General features: G+C 53.0%; 1 protein-coding gene across 1 annotated transcript; it reads right to left on the reverse strand.

The window, feature by feature from the left end:
• Positions 1–4,238: 4,238 nt before the first annotated feature.
• On the reverse strand, positions 4,239–20,712 carry HEATR9 (HEAT repeat containing 9). The gene is made up of 15 exons (XM_044981861.1): positions 20,453–20,712; positions 20,045–20,094; positions 18,669–18,838; positions 17,252–17,366; positions 16,933–16,989; positions 15,216–15,272; positions 14,534–14,594; positions 9,066–9,508; positions 8,519–8,611; positions 7,754–7,873; positions 7,138–7,211; positions 6,106–6,157; positions 5,113–5,199; positions 4,935–5,026; positions 4,239–4,527 (listed from the first exon to the last, which is right to left on the reverse strand). Exons 1-15 carry the CDS (start codon positions 20,547–20,549, stop codon positions 4,443–4,445), a joined length of 1,653 nt encoding a protein of 550 aa, XP_044837796.1. The 5' UTR covers positions 20,550–20,712; the 3' UTR covers positions 4,239–4,442.
• Between the last annotated feature and the right edge of the window lie 1,790 nt (positions 20,713–22,502).

Consider the following 22,502-nt stretch of genomic DNA (forward strand, 5'->3'; position numbering starts at 1 on the left):
AGCAGGAATTCTGATCTGTTCCAGCAGCATCAGAATCAAGACCACAGGGTCGGCGGAGGAGGTGAAGCAGGGCAGAGACTCCGTCAGAGACAATCACGCCCAGCACACGTTCCCTGGGACTATGCAGAACCTGACACTGGGGCCCATCCTCTACTCCAGGTTCCAGTTCAGGGACTCTCTAATCAGCAGCCAAGGTCTGTTCCCGCCTGAACCCTGCTGCCTTTCCCCGAGCTCTCTCCTATCTTCTCCTGGGTCTGCCAGCCTAAACTCCCTCCACCCAGGGAGTGACTGACAACTACTTCCCTGCAGCCCCCTTCTCTGGCTTTGTAGCGGCCCCGCCTGTCCCTCACAGGTGATCTTCTCTCAAATTAGTTGCCACCAGCCTAAATCTCCCCATTTTCAGCCTAGCTGGCTGATGGGGCCCCACTTGTCCTAATTCAGCTCTTGCAGGGCCAATGTGGGGAGTACACCCCACCACACCTCCAATTAGCTAGGCAGAAAGACAAGAGCATGTCTGGCATACATGAGTGACCATGTGCAACGTTGTCCACCCCTGTAAATATCTCCTGCGATGGTGTTCAGCCTACATCCCTGCATGAGGGCCAGATTCAGGTACCCTTACTCACACAGAGTAGCAGCTTACTCAACAAGTAGCTCATCATTGATTTCAAAGGGCCTACTTAGGGAGGAAGGTGCTACTCAATGTGAGTAAAGTATCAGAGGGGTAGCCATGTTAGTCTGGATCTGTAAAAGCAGCAAAGAGTCCTGTGGCACCTTATAGGCTAACAGATATATGAGCATGAGCTTTCGTGGGTGAATACCCACTTCGTCGGATGCATGCATCTGACGAAGTGGGTATTCACTCATGAAAGCTCATGCTCCAATGTGAGTAAAGGCACCAAAATCTGGCCCTGAATTTGTTACACTCTTAAGCTTTCACTTCCTCTACACTTGATGTGTCACTACATAGGAACACAGCCTGAGAGCTCCGGTGAGCCATCTCAGCTCTGATCAACCTGGGATTAGTTATGTATGATACCAAGATGATCCAACTGTATCCAATCAGTCCCATGGGACCAGCCCTTACTCTGCAGTAATTTCCCCAAATATTCCAGCACAGCAACTGTAAGGTGTGGTGCATCAGACCACTCCTGTGCAATCGGGCACTACATTTCCTATGGGTGATTTTGCTGACAATTAAGGGTCATTTTGAGTTAGGCTGTTGTACTGGGTGGCTGGCTTTAGCTGCCGTTCCAAGTCAGGTTCCGTTCAGAAGGCTACATCTGCAGTAAGTCTAAGGAGAGGGACAAGATTAGTTTAAAGGGATGTGTCTGGGAGGCAAGGGAAAATTGTCACCGACCAGATTAATAGATGGAGTTTGGGTTGGCATCTAGAGTTACAGATGAGTCCTACAATTTAGATCTGGGGAGCTGTTAAATCAGCAATTGCCTCCTTACCTGTCCCAGGGGCTCTCAGCCCAGCAGCCCACAGGACCTCACATCACATGAGAGATGCTGGAGAATTCAGCAGGGAACGTTTCCCCATAACTTTACTGAATTGCATCAGAGCACCCCGCTGACCCATTTCCAACAAGAGAAACTGCAGAATGGAGAAGTTCAGATTCACACAGGAAATAGTCTGGTTACTTAGGTTCCATGGCGACAGTATGTGTAAGACAGAACAGCCAGCCACAACAGGGTTCATGTGGAGGCTGCTGCTGCACACATGCTGGGTGTGTAACTGGTTTCATGCTATCAGCTGCCAGTATCTCGCTGATACAGCCCCACTGTGGCTTATTGCTATTACCAGCCCGCAGGGCCCAGGGAATGTACCTTTCTATTGCAAGAAGCATGCACTAGGGACTAAACACCTTAGGCTCAATGCTCCACTCACCCCAGTGTAAATTCAGGGGGACTCTGTTAAGATCAATAGACAAGAGTCTCCCCAGCAGTATGGTATCTCTGTCCTCCTCCGTCAGAGCAAAGCTGCCCCAAAGTCAGCTCTTCTCACTATTGGAAGGTCATCCCAGCACCAGGGAATTGTTAGACGATGTCAAGCTTATACTGAAGTGTTCTTATATCGTGGCCCTGTAACAGCCCTCACCGGGGGCTCTGGTTGGGGAGCATGGCCTAGTAGTCATGACTGCAACCTCTGACTGCCAAGGGCGTTGTGGGGAGGGGAGCCCAGGCCCTCCCACTCCACTGGGCTCCAACCCAGGGCCCAGGTTACCTGTAGGCTAGCAACCAAAAATTAAGGCTGTTCCCCCCCGAGCCTCTTCCCCTCCTGGTCAGCTTAGTTCCAGGCTTTCCCCCGGTGGGGAAATCCAAAGCAAAATCAGTAAGAGGGGGTTACCAATGTCCAAGGTCCACAGGATACTCCCTCAGGGGGGACCCTTATGGGCAGCTATGCCAGAGCCTTTTAGGCTTTGCCCTGCTGGAGCTGTGAGCTGCAGATCTGCTTACCTCCAGTTTTGGCAACCAAATAAACTAATTCGCTGTCTTTTAATTCCTCCAGCAGATGGAGCATTTGCTACACGTGTGGCAGGGTGGGGCTGATTGAGCCCAAAATAATCCCTTAACCCCTTGTTGTCCGGTGTGGGGGTTTTACACCCCATCACAAGCTCTTATGTCAGTTCCCCCCGCCCCCATCTCATTGGCATTTTTATCCACCTATGAATCACAATGGACTGGACTTTCCAGATCTTCCTGTGGTGTTTGCCTGAACAATACAGCAATTGTGCACACAAATTAGGTACATGCATGCAATTTAAGTGCAAAACCATGCCTGCCTTTTCACATGTGTGCTGCCTGGAGGATTTAACCATCAATCAGACCCACAGGGGGGCAGGGATTTAGGAGTTCTTTGAGGATGGTGAGATTCTAGGGCCGCTCTGCTGAGAATAGCTACATGGCTGTATCTTCAATCAGAAGGCCAATCCACTCAGCATGTGGCAATGCAGGGGGATGGATAGAAATACCTGAGTCCTATGGGCAGATCCATATTTATTTAAGCTAGGTGTGTAAGAACCTATGCACATGCCCTTTGCTGCAAATCAACCCCTTATGACCCAGGACCAGCTGCCTCACAAACCAGTGTCTTTATTATACCAGGATATGAGGAAATTCCTTGCCTTTAAAACCTCTTGCAGCTTTTAACTGCCCTCATCAGTGGATGGGTCCCATGAGGATCACTCATTTCCAGTCCAGCATCCCTCCCAACAGCAGCACTTATGGTCTTATTAAGGTGGGCTCTGTAGTGCGTCTATCTCTTTGTACTGAATTCAACTCATCTTTGTCTCAGGCGGTTGAGAACAATGCAGCAGTCGGCAGCCCAGAGTATATGGTTATAGTTCCTCCTGTCACTGGCCAAACCCACATCTTTCCTAATTCCGTGAACTCTGGCAGCAGCTACAAGGAAATCCAGCCCCACAGTTGCGTAAGAAGAAAATGCAACAGCTGCAGTGAAGAGCTCAGGGCTGCAGCTAATTTAATATCCCCCACTCAGGGCTGGAGGAGTCTAACAGTTAATGAAGGTACAGCTGGAGGTTTCTTCCCGGTGGAACACTCCATTGCAGTGTGGGATGCGATCACCTTTAACCCTGCAGTGAATACTTTGCTAAGCACTTGGACTAGTTCTTTGTATGTTAATAAGCAGCCCTGGGAGGTCTCTCTCAGGACAGCTTCTCTCTCATGCTGTGGATGCCCGGTGTTCAGTGCTCCCCCCACCCCCCTCGCACTATAGACTCCGGCAATACAATCCTCACCTGGATGTCATCTCTGAATTGTAAGGTGACCAGGTGTCCTGAGTTTCTGAAGACAGACCCATTTTTCAGCAGTCTGCCCCAGAAACATGTAGCCCTCAAAAAGGTGCACATAAGCTTTACGCTCCTCAGCTGCCCTCATGCCTCCTGCCTAGCAAGGGGAGCTGCTGCAGGTGGCTGGGTCCATAGAGGTTCTCAGCCAGAGCCCCTCGCCACAGGATCTGAGGGTCCCGTTCACATGCAGATTGATAAATGAAGGGCTGATTCTCTCCCCCGCAGTCACTCCCTTTGAGTAGCACCTCATTCAGTGCCTAGTCCCAGTGAAATCAATCTGAGTAGCAAGGTACTATCTGGCATGGGTGTGGGTAGCAGACTCTAGTCCTAACTATGTCCTGCTAAGCGAGAGACCCTGGCTGCTGACCATGGTACCAAGAGGCCGGCCCCTTGCCTCTAGGAACGGAGAAACACATGCTACAAATGAACGTGCACACAAAATATATTATTACACGTACACCCCTGAATATTCCAATCTCCCAGCGCTCTTAGGAGACAAGATGCAAAACACACAGTCCAGAAGAACCCCTGGCTACAGAGCCAGTGTTTTAAATCCCCTGTGGTCTCTCCACGTTAGCTACTCCCTCTGAGCTCACACAGCGGCAGTCCACCCCCAGACAGTGGGGCCTCAGGAGAGCTGAGAGATCTGATGCTCCAAGCCTCTTCTAGCACCAGGGAGCTTCTGGAGGATCTTCAAAGCTTTCGCACATTCTCTAAAACCAGAGAGAAAACAGAACGATGAGTGATTGGGATGGAAAGGAGGGGCGCTGGGGAGAATTTCCCTCCCTTGGACCTTGATTAGCCCTCTACCCACACCACGGAGATGTGTCCCCTGCCTTTGGGCCACTCTTTTCCTGTCCTTCATGTGTTCCCTGAAGCAACGTGAACTTCTTCTGGGTTTGCATATGCCTTGTCCATTTCTTACCTAGCTCAATCCAGCTGAGTTTGTTCACATCAATCCTGGTGCTTCACAGACCTGCCTACCCACCCCAAAACAGGCAGAGGTGACCTGGAGAAGCATCGCTGCAGAACTCCAGCAAATCAACCCCTGTGGCACCTCACCCCCCAAAATCTCAACCCACCTTGGTCATTACCTCTGATCCCGCAATCTGCACTGTACCTGGCTAGAGCCCCATCTGTCTGTTCCTTGAGCATCAGGGTTTTCAGCACATGCGTGTTGTTCATTCCCAGGGTACAAAACGTCCTAATGACCTGCAGTGAGAAGTGACACATACACAGGTGAGGCCTTTGCTCCTGGACACCAAGAACCACACACATTGCTGGAGAACATCACTAACCTGCATGCGAACAGCCAGACTGCTGTCCACTTCCAGCATTTCCAGCAGGGTAAAGAACACATTCTTATTGCGAAGACCAAGGACCCCCTAGTGACAGGAGACGTGGAAGCAGAGCGTCACGGAGCATTTTGAAAGATCAAAATCCACAGCGGTTTGAAAAAAGAATCTAACAACATGATGATTTGTTTCCAAAGCTGATTAGGCACAACCCTATGGTTATAACTGCCACAAGTCTACAGTGCACAGTAACATTACACCAGGGCTATTTTAATGAGTGACTCTAATGCTGGTGTGAGGCGTGAGATGCCCACCTCTGGGGACCAAAGTCTTCTGTTTGTTCCCAAAACAACTACAGCAAGGGCTGCATCTGTGCAAGATTCCCCCCACGTTGCTCCACCAACGCACCTCAGTCCTGACCAGGAATCACCTCCAGGGCCGAGTGGGTCAGCCCGTCTCCATGTCCAGGCAATATCTGGACTCTGTCAATGAGGGTGGACAGTTCTGGAAGCAGTTTGAGATGTGGACAGTGTCCCGCAGAAAATGAACAGCCAGCCAACCGGCCATAGGATGGTGACAGCTTTCACTAGCCAGCCGCCTAGGCTGTATTTTGTACCCTCAGGAGGCTCCACAACCCAACTGGCCATTTCCGGAGTCATTCGGCCTCGCTGTGGTCCAGCCGAGCTGCTCTGAAAGCAGACAGGCTGCAGGCCAAGAGAAGGAGGCGGCGATGTACCAAGAGATTAATACATAGCTCCCAAGTTAAAGGAAGTCACGTAGGGAGGGTGGAGCCCTAGTCTGAGGAACCTGAGAGAAAGGCAGAGAGAGGCAGAATAGACTGGACAGCAAGCAGAGAACGGATTGGAGCTGGAAACACAGGGCAGATGGGGATCCAGCCCAGAGAGAGATCGCACAGCCCACTCCATCACCCACACGCTGCCTCCAGGGTAATGCTTGTCTCACACATCTAGTGGTTCAGGACAGAACGTGACTTACCAAGGAAACCACAGCCTGTCTTCGGCTCACCTCGCTCCTCTCCTTCAGCTGCCTGCCAGGATGCACACAGCATTACCGGAGAGAAATGAGGCTATTTCTCCCCTCCCGCAGGGTTTAAAGGGAGCCACTCCCACTACGCTTTTGTCTTCTGCCTCCACTGTGAGGGGATGCAGGTCCCATCCTCTCAACATAAGGGACCACTGTGGGCCTTTAAAACCCTGGTTTTCCAGCCTATGCTGGCTACTCTAGATTATAGCGGAGAGTTAAAGGCCTGAGAAAGTCTGATCCTTTCCCCAGCCTTGTGCCTGGAGGGGAAGAAATCCGCTTAGCTGTCTCCAGCAATCTCAGCCCACTTTCTGTGGGGTTCCTGGGTCCAGGCCTTAGGTGGCTCCTTGCTTTGGGGTAGCCCCCAGCCTCTCTGGCAGCCACCCCGCTTCCGCCTAAGCTGTAGCCTTTCCTCCCACTGTTGTCAGCCAGGTAATTAGGAGCAGGTGAGGAGGTAGCTGCTCTGTACATTAAGCCCTTTGGGAGGAGATGCTTGGGAGGGGGCATGTCTTTAATGTGGTCTCAGATCTTCCCAAGTGAAACTTCCCCCAGTTTGGTGACATCCACCGTGATTCAGGGATTTCCCCAGCCCCAAACCTGAGGGCTTGTGCTGTAACTCTGGGTGTGGCTAAATTTCACTGCGCACCCACTGGGGAAAGAGGAAGATCTTGGGTGGAGGGCCAAGGCTGTCCCACCCAAGCGACCATGTCTGTGCCTTCCCTGGGCTTCTGCCTGGAAGTCCAGTCACCACTAGCCGCCATCTGACCTGGAGGAAAGGCTAAGCCTTGGAACCGTGGGAACCAGGAGAGACGTGAACGAGCCAGTGAAAATTAGCCCAGCAGGCAGGTTCCTAAAGATGTGGGCCCAGGGAAAATATCCTGGAATCCAACCCAGACCACGCCAGCGGCCTTTGGGCTTTGTTCAACACGCATGGTGGGACAGAAGCAGTAGAGAACTGGGTCTCTGGCTCTTCTGATGGCCACTTACTTCTCCACAATATCCCAGATTCGCCTCTTCATCTGCAGAGCTGCCGCAGTCATTGCCACAGTCTGTCTCACTACCTGTGAACAGGAGAGAGATGTGGGTCGGGAAGGAGATGCAGCGCGGGCCGCGGTGGGAACATTTCAGAGCAGGCGGCATAGTGAGGATGGGGCTGTGAGATGTGTGCGCATTGGGGGGGGGTCTTTATCGGTCAGCCTCAGCCCCAACATCTTTTCAGTGTTTTGTTGACCCCACAAGAATCCAGAGTGAAGAACAATAAGATCAAGACTAAGATTAGCCTGAACCAAAACCTGGCTCTGGGTTCTGGTGATCTGGATCCAAACCTCTTGGCTGGTCTCTGGCTAAACACCAGATTCAAATACTGCTGGATTTTGGATCCTGACTGTGTCTTGGGCTCCTGTTTAAATGGAAGTGAATTCACTAGCACATCCTCCATACTGATGGCCCATCGGAGAGGGAGGTAATTGGGATAAAAGCTCCATTGATGTCCCTTTTTTGGAGCAGGGAAGGCCCGGGGGTCATGGCCCTGACATGCTCTCTTGGAAAGGGAGTCTGCCATTCCGTTTCATTGTGATTAAATCCTCCATGCCCCGAGCCTCACCAGAAACGGCTCCTGGTGCAGCTTTTCCACCAGCAGCTGGAACACCTCCTCTTCCAAGCCTTCCCATCGGATTGGCTCCAGCCCAACGGTGCTCAGCAAATTGGCGGCATCGGCGCGATGCTGTGGGGAAGCAGCATGAAGAGAGAGTGCTGGGTCAGCCACTCGTAGGCCCTCGGTGAGACACAAGCAGGAAGTGTCTGTGTGCGCGTGTTGGGGAAGAGGGAGGAGCGGGAGGGGCTCTGCGTTACAAGTGAGGTCACTCCACGTCTCTCCAGGCTGCAGGAAGCAAGTGCCCAGGCTAGGGATCCTTGCTGGCAGTGCCACCAGCCGGAGAGGGCATTGCTGTGCCTTTAGCCCAGAAGGGGAGGCTGAGGTGGTGCCATCCTAGGAAGAATTGAGTCCCACTCCAGGTGTCCCACTAAACAAGAACCCAAGAGTCTCTCCAACTACAAAAGACTAGGAGATGTGAATGCTCCATTGGGCAATTAGGAACCAGGACAACAGCAACCAGATTTTAGGCATGACCCTTAGGGCACGTGGATAAAGATACATAGACACGGGGACAGCCAGAGCCATCCCTGCTGGCCACTGGACACATGGCCAGAGTAACCAGGCTCCTATGGACACCTGGAGGCCAGCAGTGGGGTTCCTGAATACAGGGCCATAGAAATGGGCAGAGTGGGAGGGAAAGAAACACTGGCAGTGGGTTAGCGTTCCTGTCCCCACTCCCACAGAATAAGGAGGGTGGTAGCTTTGCCTCCTTACCTTGTACACTGGAGAATGGCGAAGCTGATCTATAAGGGCCTGGATGATATCAGCACTGACAACATTCACGTGCTTCACCAGCATGAGCAAAGCCTGCAGGGGATCGGGAGAGAAGGGTCACAGACTCCGAGGAAGAATTTGGGCCCCCTGTTTAAACCCATGTATCAATAACACCTTCCCCCCCAAGTTTTGTACTCTGCACTGTAACAGATTCTCCCATCCAAAGCCGGGGCAACCATTGGCAAAGGGAGACCCTTTGGGAGGGGAGTGGCTGCACATCTGCAGAGAATGCAGAGATGGGTCGCAGCTGAGCAGATGTGCCTGTCTAGACAGACAGAGAGACTTCGAGGCAGTGGTGTCTCTGGATCACCATCCTGAACCAGGTTGTGGGTGAGGGAACAGTCTGGGACAACCCTGCCTGTTTTCATCTTCCCCAGGTAATGGAAACCAATGGGCAAAGCAGCTGGGAAAGGTTCATGGGTGGCCCTGGAGTGGACTGAGGAGAGGATGGAGGACAGAGTCATCTGTGGTCAGGCAGGATCCGCACCTGCATTTTCTTCTTCATGTTCTCCTGGGTCAGGCACCTCAGCAGCGCCTCCAGGGCAGCGGGATTGGAAGCATCCAGATACACCAAGCAGGTGGCTGCCAACAGGACCGAGTCATCTGTGCGGTCCTGTGAGGCTGCCAGCTGCTCTAGGGTCCCGACGAGCCTGGCCTGGGCACCCACCACACTCCGCTGGGACAGAAAGGAAGAGCAGTGGTGTTGATTGTGTTTCATCTCATACTGGGGCGGGCGGTACTGGCACCGGGAAAAGGCAGAGCCTGAGCCCTTTGGTCCAGTTTCAGCAGGAGCCGTGACCTTGGATTCGGGCCCTGCAGCCCACGCGTGCAAAGTCACCGTCAGAGCAGTGAGGAGATCCTTTCTCTGAGTCGGGCTTCCCTTCTTCAGGTGTCTGATCAGCTCCTTCACCACAGCGGCATCCAGGCAACCTGCCTCAAGCACAGCACAAAAGCAGAAGGCAATGACCAACTCTGACCACCAGAGCCCAGGCAGCTGGCAGCTCGCTGGGAATTGGGTGCCAGGGGTACACTCAGCAGACCAGCAGGATGGCACACCGCTGATTGCTGCCCATGAGCCATCTGATGCAGTAGGCTCAGGATGGCTCCTTGTGCAGGAATATTAAAAGGACCCAGGAGCAGGAAAAAGACAAGAGCCTCTCCAGCCTGGGGTGGGGGGGTGTTGTCTGTGGAGAGGGGCTTAGGCTTGAAGCATAGGCAGCAGGTTTGTATAATTTTTGGTGGTGCCCAGAATGGGTCCAAGCAGAGTCATCCTGTCCGTAGGACAGATCCGGGCAACCACCCCGGGCCCTGTGCTTTGGGGGGCCTTTGTGCTTCAAGGGGACGTGAGGTCCAGGGTGACCTGGGGGACTAGCGGAGGGCCTCGTGCCAGCAGCAGCAAGCAACTTGGCTCCGCTCCACCCTGCTCCACTGGCTCCTGGCATCACTCGGGGGAGGGGGTGGAATCGGGAAAGAAGTGGGGTGGGGGTTTGGGGGAAGGAGTGGAATGGGGGCGGAGCAGGAGCAGGAAGAGGCAGAGCGGGGCAGGCTGGGGCCAGGTTGCTTGCTGCTGCCAGTGCCAGGCCCCCCACTAGCACTCCAGGCTGCCCTGGAGCCTGCGTTCTCCTGAAGCGCAGGGCCCAGGGCAGTTTCTCTGGTCCGTCCTATGGATGGGACAGCTCTGAAAATATAAGCCCAAACATTGATGGAGTCGGGCCCACGTTCTTGAATATTGGTGGAGCAGGGGCACCACGGGCCCATGTAACTCGCCGCCTATGGCTTGAAGTAGCCCAGGGAACCTGCCAGATTTTGATGGATGCAGGCCTCTCTCCTCCTCAGTCCAAGCCTGCCTGGCAGCATGGACCCCATTCCCTTGTATCACTTTTCTCCAGAGATGGGCCCAGCGGCAGAGCGCATTCACACCTGAGCTGAATGTGGTGGCTCAGGCCTTTCTCTGTAATTAAACAGCAGCCACCAGAGGGAGGGAACAGGCCTTCCTCAAGGCTGGCCCCTTTCACAATTCCCTCCTATCATGAGCCCAGTCTGCGTCCGGGGGAACCCTAGTCAGATGAGTCCCCTGCATGACCCCCTCGGGGATCCCCTCAAGGAGCAGAGCCATCATCCTGCGCATTTCTTCCACACATACAGACTCCTCCAGCCCCTTCTGTGTTCTCCCTGAATCCCTCCTTCCCTTCCCCCATCCATTCTATCCTTCCCTGTGTCCCTCCACCCATCTCCGTGCCCTGTCACCAGCTGGCCAGGTTCTACGCACACATATTCCCCTCTGTGCTCCTGGCAAGCAAGGAGTTAAAAGCAGCACGTCTTGTCCTGTCCTGGCTCTCTAAGGGCAGGAAGGGAGCAGCCCTGCTCTGAGCCCCACACTGGCTCCCAGGTTAGTCTCCGAGCCAGATCTGATCCCACAGAGCCATCCTGTGGTAAGGATGCATCAGCTCACTTCCCGGGCCCGGCTCTGATGTGCGGCTCTGCAGCCAGCACAGCCTCTCTCTGGAGAAATCCTCCCGTTCAGTTCCACAGGGCAACGAACGCTCCAGCCATACGAGGGTGTGAGGGCAGGGACCCCGACCTGTGCAACAGCACCAGGGGCTGTAACACAGGCCGACAGGACTCAGTCTGGAGCGAATAAGATCACCTGCCTCCCCTCCCAACCCCCTGCAGAAGTTCTCCTAACCCACTCCAGCGGCTCTTCTCTCACCCGCTGACATCCTGCGCCCCGGCTTCCCCCTGTTACTAGCAGAAACTCTGCTACGGATCCTGCCCCATGACCCTTTGTATCGCAAACCTCCCACATCCTAGTCCAGAGCTCTCCTCACTCCCCCTAACAGGCACCACGGCATTCACTCACCCCATCACTACACCTGCCTATTCATGTCCCCTGGAACAGACCTCTGGGAGCCACAGACTGATACAATATCAAGGATTTATAATGTAATTTATTTGGCCTAAGAGATGTTCCTGAGGTGCCTAAACCTCTCTTCCCTGGTCTCAGAGATAAGGCCTCACTGGATGGAGAATATGTAGAGAGACAGCGTAAGACATGTTATGTTCTTTACGGATGGCTAATCACAACCAGCTTCTCTTTGCCTCCTGAGAATTTTGTGGCAGATCCCTGATCCACAAAAACAAACCACACGCTCTTGTCCCAACGCCACATGTATACACCTCTATGCTTAATACCACTTAATTCTTACATAGCTGTTGTGTAGCGGGGTGAACACCCGCTCCAGCCCGGAAGGGGTTGGAAAAGCCCTGCAGAGGGCTGGGGCTGGGCAAGGGAGTAAAACCCTGACTGATTGGAGCAGGGCCGGCTCCAGACCCCAGCGTGCCAAGCGCGCGCTTGGGGCAGCGTCCCGCGGAGGGCGACAGGCGGCTCTGGTGGACCTCCCGCAGACATGCCTGCGGAAGATCCGCTGGTCCCGCGGCTTCGGTGGAGCATCCGCAGGCGTGCCTGCGGGAGGTCCACCGGAGCCGCGGGACCGGCGACTGGCAGAGCGCCCCCTGCAGCGTGCCGCCCTGCTTGGGGCGGCGCAAATCCTAGAGCCGCCCCTGGATTGGGGGAAGTGGCTGCAGCTGGGGCCACGCCCCAAACTAGGCAACTGGGCCTTATAAGAAGGCCAGGGAAGCCCGAAGCAGCAGTGTCTCTCTGACTGGAGAGGGAGACAGGCTTGGCTGCTGGGGAACTCACCCAGGGGACCTTGGGAAGCCCCAGGCCAGCAACTCCCCAGGCTGCAGGGCCTAGTTTTAGGCCTCCTCGGTATTGGGCTTTTAGGGGGGCAGCCAGAGGGTGGGTAAAGGCAGCCAGTCCAAACCCCTTGTTGCCTGTGATGATTGGCTGATAAACTGCAGTCTGCCCCAGGGCACAGGAGCTACACAGAGACTGGCAGTAGCCACGACTGAGGTGATGTGGGGATAGGGAGTGGGGGGTCCCCTAGGGTGGGGAAACCCAGCAAGACTGTGGGGTACTGCAGGAGGCAGAACCTGTGGTTAAGGGCATCGTGGTCCTGGGAGGACATGGGGGCCAATGGCAAGTGGATCACCGGCCTGCAGAGGGCGCTCCTGGGTCCAAGAGCTAATTCCTGAGGAAAACCAGCGGGAGGCGCTGCCAGGGGTGAGTCTGCACCAGCTTACATGTTTTCATCTTCAAAGCACTGTATGGAAAATAACTAACAGGCACAACACCTCTGGGAGGAAAATGTTATCCCCATTTTACAGATTGGAAAAATGAGTCCAGGAATGACTTGCACAAAATCATACAAGGAGTCAATGATGGGATTAAAAATGGTTCCTGGCTCTTGCCCTTGTGTTTAGGCAACTGCACCATTCTGCCCCACGGATTACAAAGAGACTCGTCTCTCCAGAGCGAAGGGTGAAATCAGAGTTCAATTATAAGCCCAATTTTTATGCCCACTTCTCCAAACTCGGAGAGGGAAAGCATTGTTGGCTGAGAAATGTGGCTGATCGGAGACAGGACGGAGTAAAACTTTGTCCATGAAGGCCAAATAACTTAATGAGATGATATTCAAGTTACAAGTAGATGGAAGTTGGTCTCTGCACAATTGCACGAATATCTCGTTTCTTCAGCTCTGTAACTGCCTAGCAGAAACGTTTACACAGCCGTTGCAGATCTCATTTCAGTAACAGTTCAGACTCCTTTTCCCTAGTAAAAAGGGCTGTTCAGAAATGTCATCTAAAACAGGGGTATGACGTAGGAAAGGCTGGGTGAGAAGGCTCAATAATACAAGTGTTATGTGTTGTTCTATGGATACAGGGATGGAGCCACAGTTGGTCTGAATCAGCTCCACCAGAGAGAGGCTGATTTCCACCTCCTGTATTCTCAGGTAACAGGAAGATATATTAGTTACACAGCAGTATTAGGTACCAGGCTGTTCTTTATGTGATGTCTACTTAATCTGATAATTAAAATGTTACCATTCTGCAGTAAGAAGAGGTGTGTGTGCAACAGACCTTGAAGGGTATTGTTCTGGAGCTTGGTGCCAGGCAGCTGTAGTTGCTATAGAGATATCAGTGCCGTGTATGGAAACACGCCTTTGTTAAAAAGTTTCTCGCTGGAACTCAGAGGCTGGAGTACTGTACTGTGCTACATTTTTGGGGTCAGTGTAGAATTAGAATGTTTACGTGTCAGTGCATGTATGAACTGTATGGGCTTTAGGAACCATAACAACACTAACATGTCTTTGTAATACAACATAGCTCAAATGTCTGGTTATAGTATGGCATCACTCCAGGGCAGAGTTAAGGTTAGGTGCTTTAATTGTGCATTTCTTTTATGGAACCACGACTCTGAATTTCCTGCGTTTGTAATGCTTGGTTGCACAATAAGTACCAGTTACATTCCTATAATATTTTATATCTTTAATTTACTGACACATACTCTCAGCCTTAACTCCATCTTAATGTAGTTTGTTTTTATCTTGGAATTGCCGTAAGTTTTCATTTCCAGACCTTTGCAATAGTTAAGTGTTGCTGATTGGATTTAAGCGAACATTTCTCGGTGTTCATGATTTCTGACGTGTATATTACTTACTGTGACAACCTTAATTTTAAGTTACCTACGTTTTTTGGCTGGGCGCATTGGCCCTGTACTGTGTAATGATGTTACTGTGCTCTGCAAGACACTTCACCGACATCACACGCAGCTGCGTTAGCATGCACAGTAAGTTAATAGGGCTGCCTCCTTTGCATGGTTACATGGATGTATTACAGCCATTGAGTATTACACTGGAAAGCCTGAGACTGTGAAGACTGATGCTGTCAGAGGGAATGAGAGAGCAGGCAGATCGTCCTCTCGCTGTAGAGGGATTTACGCCCAGTAGGTGCCAACAGGCCAATACTGCAGCATTTAATCCCCTTCCCTGATCCATGGGTCAGAGCTGGGAACTGCTGCATTGACATGGAAAAGTGACTAGAAGAATCACTCACCAAATAAAACCAGGGTCCTAGTTACTTCATATCGCACGGGCTGACTCTTGGATACCTGGAGCTAGAAAAAACAGATCCCCTTAGCAGGCTGGACAAAAGCCACTTAGCACTGCACTTCCTACCCCTGCAGTTCTAACCTTTTACACAAGTTTTCTATATTAATTTGGGCATCAATATCCCAACGACTGAATCTCTTCCCCACCCTAATAAATCTAGTCTCCATGCCCTCAGGTCTGCTGTCTCCCTTTCCCTGATAAATCACTCTCCCGCATCCCGACCCCTGGACTAATCTAGTCACCAGAGTGCAGCACGCGCACCAGCCTGGGAGATCCAGCGTCAGCTCAGGGATGTGGAATGAGCCATGCTGGCTGAGCCATCTTCCTCCCCGCGGCCCTGAGTTTCAGATCATCTCCTGGGCAGCGCACCTCCCCTTCCCACCCCAGCCATGTCAGTCCTGTGACTTGGCAGTGCCACAAGTCCGTTCCTCCGACCCAGGTCCCCATTACGGAGCGAGCAGCAGAGTGTGTGTGAATGACACTTTAGCCATGAGTCTGCTCTCAGGAGGAGGAAAAGGTCAGGCCCACTTCTTGGTAATGCAGCGACAGCAGGAGGCACTAAAGCTGAAGTTATTATTAAAAACACATTATAAATGAGAATGAACGTCCCTATGGGTTATACCTACAGTGTTGCGAAGTGCAGACAGCACAAACTCATCAGTGATCCTAAGACAGCCCAGGGCCTAAAGAGACAAATGGCAGAGACACCAATCTTCAGGTCGGAGCAATTGCTAGAGACATCTGACCCAACTCCCAATGGCGCCCAGCCCGATGTGAAATCAGAGACGACAGACAGTACGACGGCATGACAGCCTTGAGATGAGCACACAGCAGACTGCAGTGTGCCCAGGGGATGGGGAGTCAGGGGTCTCCTGGCGGTCATCGTGGCCTAGGCAGAAGCCTTGGGAGTGGGGTAACATTCAGCAGTTACCAGGACCTCGGAGAATGCTTCCAGGGGTACATCTACACGGCAATAAAAGACCCACAGCGTGGCTGCGGCTGGCCCAGGTCTGCTGACTGCGGCTCACAGGGCCCGGGTTGCAGGGGTAAAAATATCAGGGTAGACATTTGGGCTCAGGCAGGATCCCGGGCTTTGAGACCTCACAAGGTGGGGGGTGTCTCAGAGCCTGGTCTCCAGCCTGAGCCTGAACATCTACACTGCAATTTTTAGCCCCGCGGCCCGAGCCCTGCGAGCCCCAGCTGACTGACCTGGGCTCTGAGGGCGCGGCGCGGCGGGTGTTTTATTGCAGTATGGACGTTCCCCAGGTAACTGCTGTGAGTTACTGCCACTAAGCCACAATAAGACGCATGTAGGAGGGATTCTGAGCATGGAAATAGTATTGTTTAGTGGGGATAACGATACTTCCAGCCTCGGGGGGGTAAGGGAGGTTATTTAATGATTATGAAGGGCGGCCTGCTATGGATTGATTGATTGACACATTGTTCAATTTGAGTCCTGAAGCCTGTCTTTGTGCCTGGGATTTCTCCTGCTAGCTGGGGGGAACCTAGCAATTGCCAGCTCCTGCTGGGTGAATGATCTTACGTGCTACTTGTAGGGCCACCAGAGGGATCTCCCTGTCTCAGGGCCACCTGCACTGACAACTTCATTACAATGCAACCGGATCTATATTAATGGCACAACGAAAGAAGTTCTGGGAGTTCCAGGGCTCTACTCCGTGCTGATAAGGCCACAGCTGGAGTATTGTGTCCAGTTCTGGGCACCACATTTCAGGACAGATGTGAAAAAATCAAAGAAAGTCCAGAGAAGAGCAACAACAATGATTAAAGGTCTAGAAAACATGACCTATGAGGGAAGATTGAAAAAATGGGTTTTGTTTAGTCTGGAGAAGAGATGACTGAGGGGGGACATGAAAACAGTTTTCAAGTACGTAAAAGGTTGTTACAAGGAGGAGGGAGGTAAATTGTTTTTGTTAGCCTCTGAGGATAGGACAAGAAGCAATGGGCTTAAATTGCAGCAAGGGAAGTTTAGGGTGAACATTAGGAAAAACTTCCTGTCTGGGTAGTTAAGCACTGGAATAAATTGCCTAGGGAGGTTGTGGAATCTCCATCATTGGTGATTTTTAAGAGCAGGTCAGACAAAAACCTGTCAGGGATGGTCTAGATAATACTTAGTCCTGCCATGAGTGCAGGGCACTGGCCTAGAAGAACTCTTGAGGTATCTTCCAGTCCTACACTTCTGATTCCCCCCTCTCCCTCTCACTGCCTGGAGGCTTGGGATTTGCTCCAGCCATGGCTTCTATCGGACTCAGCTGGAGTGGTTTATGAAACACGACTGAGGTTAGTTACATCCTAGACAGTGATGAACGAAGTCCTGTACATCACCTGAGCAGCGTAGATTTGCTCCTCTTCCACAGAAGAAGCCAAGCTCTCCATGAGCTCCTGTGGGCACACAAAGGCAGGAGAGCGCTGATGTGCTGATGGATTCAAAGCCCTCCTGCAAATGTTAGCTACATGCTGCAAAACATCTCATCCCTTCTTTGCGGAGTATCTGTACCCCGGGTGCAACATGGTCATTTGCACCACCAAGTACTAGTGCTGACCGGTAAGGAGAGGAAGGAAGGTCTGGTGGCTAAGACACGGGACTGGAATGGGGAGACCTGGCTGGCACCCCTTTTGTAAACCAGGAGTTTTAGCTCCTGACCTTTATCCTTTCCTGCTGCAGCATCTTGATCTCAGGATCTGTGTCCTTCCATTTAATCTTCGCTGGGTATAAACTGTGGATGGACTTTAGCAACTTTGAGAGGAGGAAATCAGGCCTGGCCACAGAGAAGAGGAGACATCACAGGTTATTTCTCTTCTGAATGTAAAGCACATGTAACACCTGTTGTGTTTCACACCTGGCTTATGGAGTCATGGTATCCATGCAGCAGAAATCCATACCTGTCCTGGGTGCAGAGCTCCTAATTGCATCCCATCTCACACATCCATGATCTTCGGATGGGAAGCAGTGACTGGAGGCTAAGATCAAGCCTCCATTGTGCAAGGTGCTGTACATTCATAGAATGATGATAGGTAAATAGCTGTGACAGAAAAATGAAGTCTTATTCCCCCCTCCTGTCTGTAGAATGGGAGAGCGTCTCCCGCCAACATAGCTACTGCTGCTCGTTGAGGGTGGTTTAATTATGTTGACCAGAGAGCTCTCTCCCGTCGGCATAGAGCGGCTACACGAGAGATCTTACAGCAGCACAGCTGCATCGGTACAGCTGGGCCTCTGTAAGCTCTTGAGTGTAGACATGGCCTAAATTAGGGGGCACATTTGACCGGACAAGTGTCCCATTAACATCTGTTCCATTGCCAGAAGAGCTTTGGGATCTTTAACCCCCACAGGGATGTTGGCTTCACATCAGATCCAGCAGCCACCAGCAGCAGCAGCACTCTGGATCCCCTTAACGCCAGGTTGGAACAGGGGTGGAGTATTGACTCCGAAGGAAGAATGCAACCCACCAAGTTCTCCCACAGCACATCACAAACCAGTCCCCAGAATGGCTCCAGCTGCTGAGGCACTAAGAACTATGCTCCCAGGAATGCTAGTGGCAAACTTGTGTTGCTGCAGCACCAGTGTGGGGCATGGGTATATGGGGTTTGGAGGGTGTGTGGCTCAGTCAGCAACGTGGATTTGGGGAGGCAGGCTTGGCTAACACACCCCTGCCAGTCAGGATGTAGGCACATATTGCAGTGTAGATACACCCTAAGTCACTAACATCATATCCTGTGGTTCATAGCAGTTCCCTAGCACAGTGTTTCTCAACCTTTTTTATACCAGGGGCCGGCATGCTGCTTTCCTAAGCTGGGTGAGGGAGAGCTCAGGGACTGGCATTGGACTGGGCTCAGGGACTAGGCATTGAGGAACCCTGCCCTAGGGGTCTCCTCTCTAAGTACAGACCCAGCCTAACTGTTCTTAGCTTGCGAGAGCACTTGGTAGTACGTGAAGAACACTGGAACCGCAAGGGGAAGTGAGACAGGCAGAATGTAACTGCTCAGGCTGGAATGGGTCCAGAGCACAGGGCAGACAGACAGAGCTCTGCTGGAAAGTTAAAACCTGCCATTGTGTCTCTTACTTTTTCTTCTCCATCATTGACTTCTTCCTTTGGGCCATAATCTCGTAGGCAGATCGCTGCCTCCGGCTAGTCAACCCGGGCTGCTCCACTATGGAAGGCTGGTTAAAGCCATGCTGGAGGGGGCTTTTCCTCCACACGGATGGGGGAAGTGGGAGAATTTCACAAGGAGTCTGAGGAAGGAGAGAATGTTGTTTAATAAACCCCCAATCGATCTCAGCACCAGGATGACGAGTTGCATGAAAATGCCCCGTTGAGCTGTAGGAACAAAGCAAACAGCCCCAGTTGTCTGAAACGTAGTTCACAGGCTGGTGCAATATTTCTGCGTCTGTGACTGTGGACTGGGGCTTTTAATACTTGGCGCTTTTATAAACTCCTTCCGCCTGAGGCTCTAAGAGCAATTTACAGTCAATAACTAACTCTAACTCTCCCAATACCCCCGGGAGGGAATATGCTGTGCTCATTTTCATGGTGCCCCCTGCCCGAAATGCCATCTGGGATCCTCTGGGCCTCTCAGCTTCATTCTGCTCCTTTAAATCCCTCATCAGGACTCGCTTTCTGAGTCAGCTTTTCCACACTGATCTCAAACGTGGGTCATCCACTCCTGCCTGCTGGCCAGAGTTTACTCCCTTAAAATTAGAAGCCTACATAGATATACAGAGGGCTGAGTTCCGTTGACTTCCAGCGGGACCACACCTCTTCCCACCAGCTGAGGATTTACCTTACCGTATCTACAAATCCTATACACCAGCCACGGATATATATTTTAAGAGACTCTACTAGGATGTAAACGTAACAGGTGCTCCGTTCCCATGATGAAGAGCTGAATGTAAATCACTAGAGAGATACCAAAGCCTGGCTCATGATCTTTTACCATCATAGTGTGTCCTTCTCACCCGCCTCGCCCCACACGCTCCTTCTGTTTGTCCTCCCTTGCTGTGTTAAGTCTACCCAGCTTGTAAGCTTCTTGGAGTAAAAAGTCTCTTTTCTGCATCTGTGAAGCACTGGACACTTGTGATGCTTTAGAAATAATACCAGGTTTTAGGTGCAGGTAAACTGAGGCACAGCGGCTAAATAACGTGCTCAGTCATTCAGCAAATAATTGGGGCAGCAAATTGGCGGGGCAGAAATGGAACTCAGGAGTCCTGTCAGTCCCTCTAATCGAACAAGTATGCACCCATGGTGTTATCACTGCATGGGAGAAAACGAGACGCACTGGTACACTATTCTTTGCTCCAGCCCGCACCAGGAGGGAAGCCTGAGAACTCTTCCTGTGGGTAGGGAAGGAACTTTAGGAAGAGATCCATGACTGAGGCCAATTCCCTTCTCCGCAACCATGAGATCTGAGCGAGCACCAAGAGCAGCAACAAGGACCATACCTGGTGGCAGGAGGGCTTTGAGACCCTGAACTCCAGCTCCTTCTTGTCAGCTGAGAAAAGGAAAAATATTAAATTACCAGGCTAGCAAGTGGATGTTGGGCTCTTCCCACCCCACCATCAAGACTGATCACATGACTTCCTGGTCCTCGAGTCCTCATCTGCTCCAGCCTAATGTATACCTTTGTCACTTCCTGTGGGGATTAGCTACATGACATGAAGTCGCTAAGCAAATACACTTGTGCTAAGACTAGCGCATGAAAGACCACACTGGTTCTCTCCATCCTTGGCAGAGTCCAGCCCTGGGAATTTACCCCTCATCTTTGTTTATCTATACAGAGGAAATCCAGCACCTCTTCACAGAACCACCTTGGGTCTCATCCATGCTCTTTCCCCAACAGTGTAATTCACCTGTTGTCTCTTCTTGCTCAGTCATGGGGCTCCAGGACAGCATTCTTAAGCTACCGGCACCTTGAAGCCTCTTTAAGGGCATCTTTATACCCCCCATTTCTAATCCTCTCTGGGAGCCTCAAAGCAGCTCCAGAGAAATCCCTGCCATTGATCTAGTGAGCCATAGGCTTATGCTGTGGGAGAGGCAACTGATGGACAGAGATGCAGTGATGGGACCCCATAATGCTGCTGGGGATTCACTTCCAGGCAAGATTCCCTGGAGATGGCCTTAGGATGATGTCATAAGAAGTGGTTATGATGACATCACATTCCTCCACCTCCTTAGTCTCATCCAGCAGGGTCTCTTCCAGGCACCATGTAGGCATAGGCGCCGACTTATATGGGGCTCTGGGGCATTAGCCCCATGAATAAATCCCAAGCAGGGGCTCTGCCCCACCAATGTTTTTTCTCCCCTGCTTGGAGCGCCCCCCCGCCGCTGCCGCCGCCGCCGCCAGGGCTGCCCAGAGCCCTTTAAATCCCAGCCGCCGCCGGGAATCAGAGGGCTCTGGGCTGCCTGCTGCAGCGGGAAGCCCAGAGCCCTCTGATTCCCGGCCGCGGCTGGGATTTAAAAGGCTCTGGGCTCCCCGCGGTTGCAGGCAGCCCAGAGCCCTTTAAATCCCAGCAGCGGCTGAGATTTAAAAGGCTCTGGGCTCCCCGCGGTTGCAGGCAGCCCAGAGCCCTCTGATTCCCGGCGGCGGCTGGGATTTAAAAGGCTCTGGGCTGCCCGCCGCAGCAGACAGCCCAGAGCCCTCAGATTCCCCGCCGCGGCTGGGATTTAAAGGGCTCTGGGCTGCCTGCACCCGCGGGGAGTGCAGAGCCTTTTAAATCCCAGCCGCGGCGGGGATTTAAAGGGCTCTGGGCTGCCTGCAAACGCGGGGAGCCCAGAGCCTTTTAAATCCCAGCCGCAGCCGGGAATCAGAGGGCTCTGGGCTTCCCGCTGCGGCGGGGAGCCCAGAGCCCTTGACATCCCAGCCGCGGCCGGGAATCAGAGGGCTCTGGGCTGCCTGCAACCGCGGGGAGCACAGAGCTTTTTAAATCCCAGCCGCGGCCGGGAATCAGAGGGCTCTGGGCTCCCCGCCGCAGCAGGCAGCCCAGAGCCCTCTGTTTCCCGGCCGCGGCTGGGATTTAAAGGGCTCTGGGCTGCCTGCAACCGCGGGGAGCGCAGAGCCTTTTAAATCCCAGCCACGGCTGGGATTTAAAGGGCTCTGGGCTGCCTGCAAACGCGGGGAGCCCAGAGCCTTTTAAATCCCAGCCGCAGCCGGGAATCAGAGGGCTCTGGGCTTCCCGCTGCGGCGGGGAGCCCAGAGCCCATTAAATCCCAGCCGCGGCCGGGAATCAGCGGGCTCTGGGCTGCCTGCAACCGCGGGGAGCACAGAGCTTTTAAAATCCCAGCCGCGGCCGGGAATCAGAGGGCTCTGGGCTCCCCGCCGCAGCAGGCAGCCCAGAGCCCTCTGATTCCCGGCCGCGGCTGGGATTTAAAGGGCTCTGGGCTGCCTGCAACCACGGGGAGCCCAGAGCCTTTTAAATCCGAGCCGCGGCCGGGAATCAGAGGGCTCTGGGCTCCCCGCCGCGGCGGGCAGCCCAGAGCCTTTTAAATCCCAGCCGCGGCCGGGAATCAGAGGGCTCTGGGCTTCCCGCTGCAGCAGGCAGCCCAGAGCCCTCTGATTCCCGGCCGCGGCTGGGATTTAAAGGGCTCTGGGCTGCCTGCAACCGCGGGGAGCCCAGAGCCTTTTAAATCCCAGCCGCGGCCGGGAATCAGAGGGCTCTGGGCTGCCTGCTGCGGCGGGGAGCCCAGAGCCCTCTGATTCCCGGCCGCGGCTGGGATTTTAATAGCTCTGTGCTCCCCGCGGGTGCAGGCAGCCCAGAGCCCTTTAAATCCCAGCCGCGGCTGAGATTTAAAGGGCTCTGGGCTCCCCGCCGCAGCGGGCAGCGCAGAGCCCTCTGATTCCCGGCTGCGGCTGGGATTTAAAAGGGTCTCAGCTCCCCCGGTTGCAGGCAGCCCAGAGCCCTT

Source organism: Mauremys mutica, chromosome 12, assembly GCF_020497125.1.
Source record: "Mauremys mutica isolate MM-2020 ecotype Southern chromosome 12, ASM2049712v1, whole genome shotgun sequence".
Lineage (NCBI taxonomy): Eukaryota > Metazoa > Chordata > Testudines > Geoemydidae > Mauremys > Mauremys mutica.

Bases quoted from the DNA above. Each gene is read 5' to 3' on its own strand.
- HEATR9 (XM_044981861.1), bottom strand. From the start codon at position 20,549: ATGGGGGGTATAAAGATGCCCTTAAAGAGGCTTCAAGGTGCCGGTAGC. The intron at 17,367-18,668 runs GTAAGAGACACA...CTCTGTGGCCAG, and splicing joins TCAATGATGGAGAAGAAAAA to GCCTGATTTCCTCCTCTCAA. The intron at 14,595-15,215 runs GTAGGTATAACC...TGTTTTTTCTAG, and splicing joins TGTCTGCACTTCGCAACACT to CTCCAGGTATCCAAGAGTCA.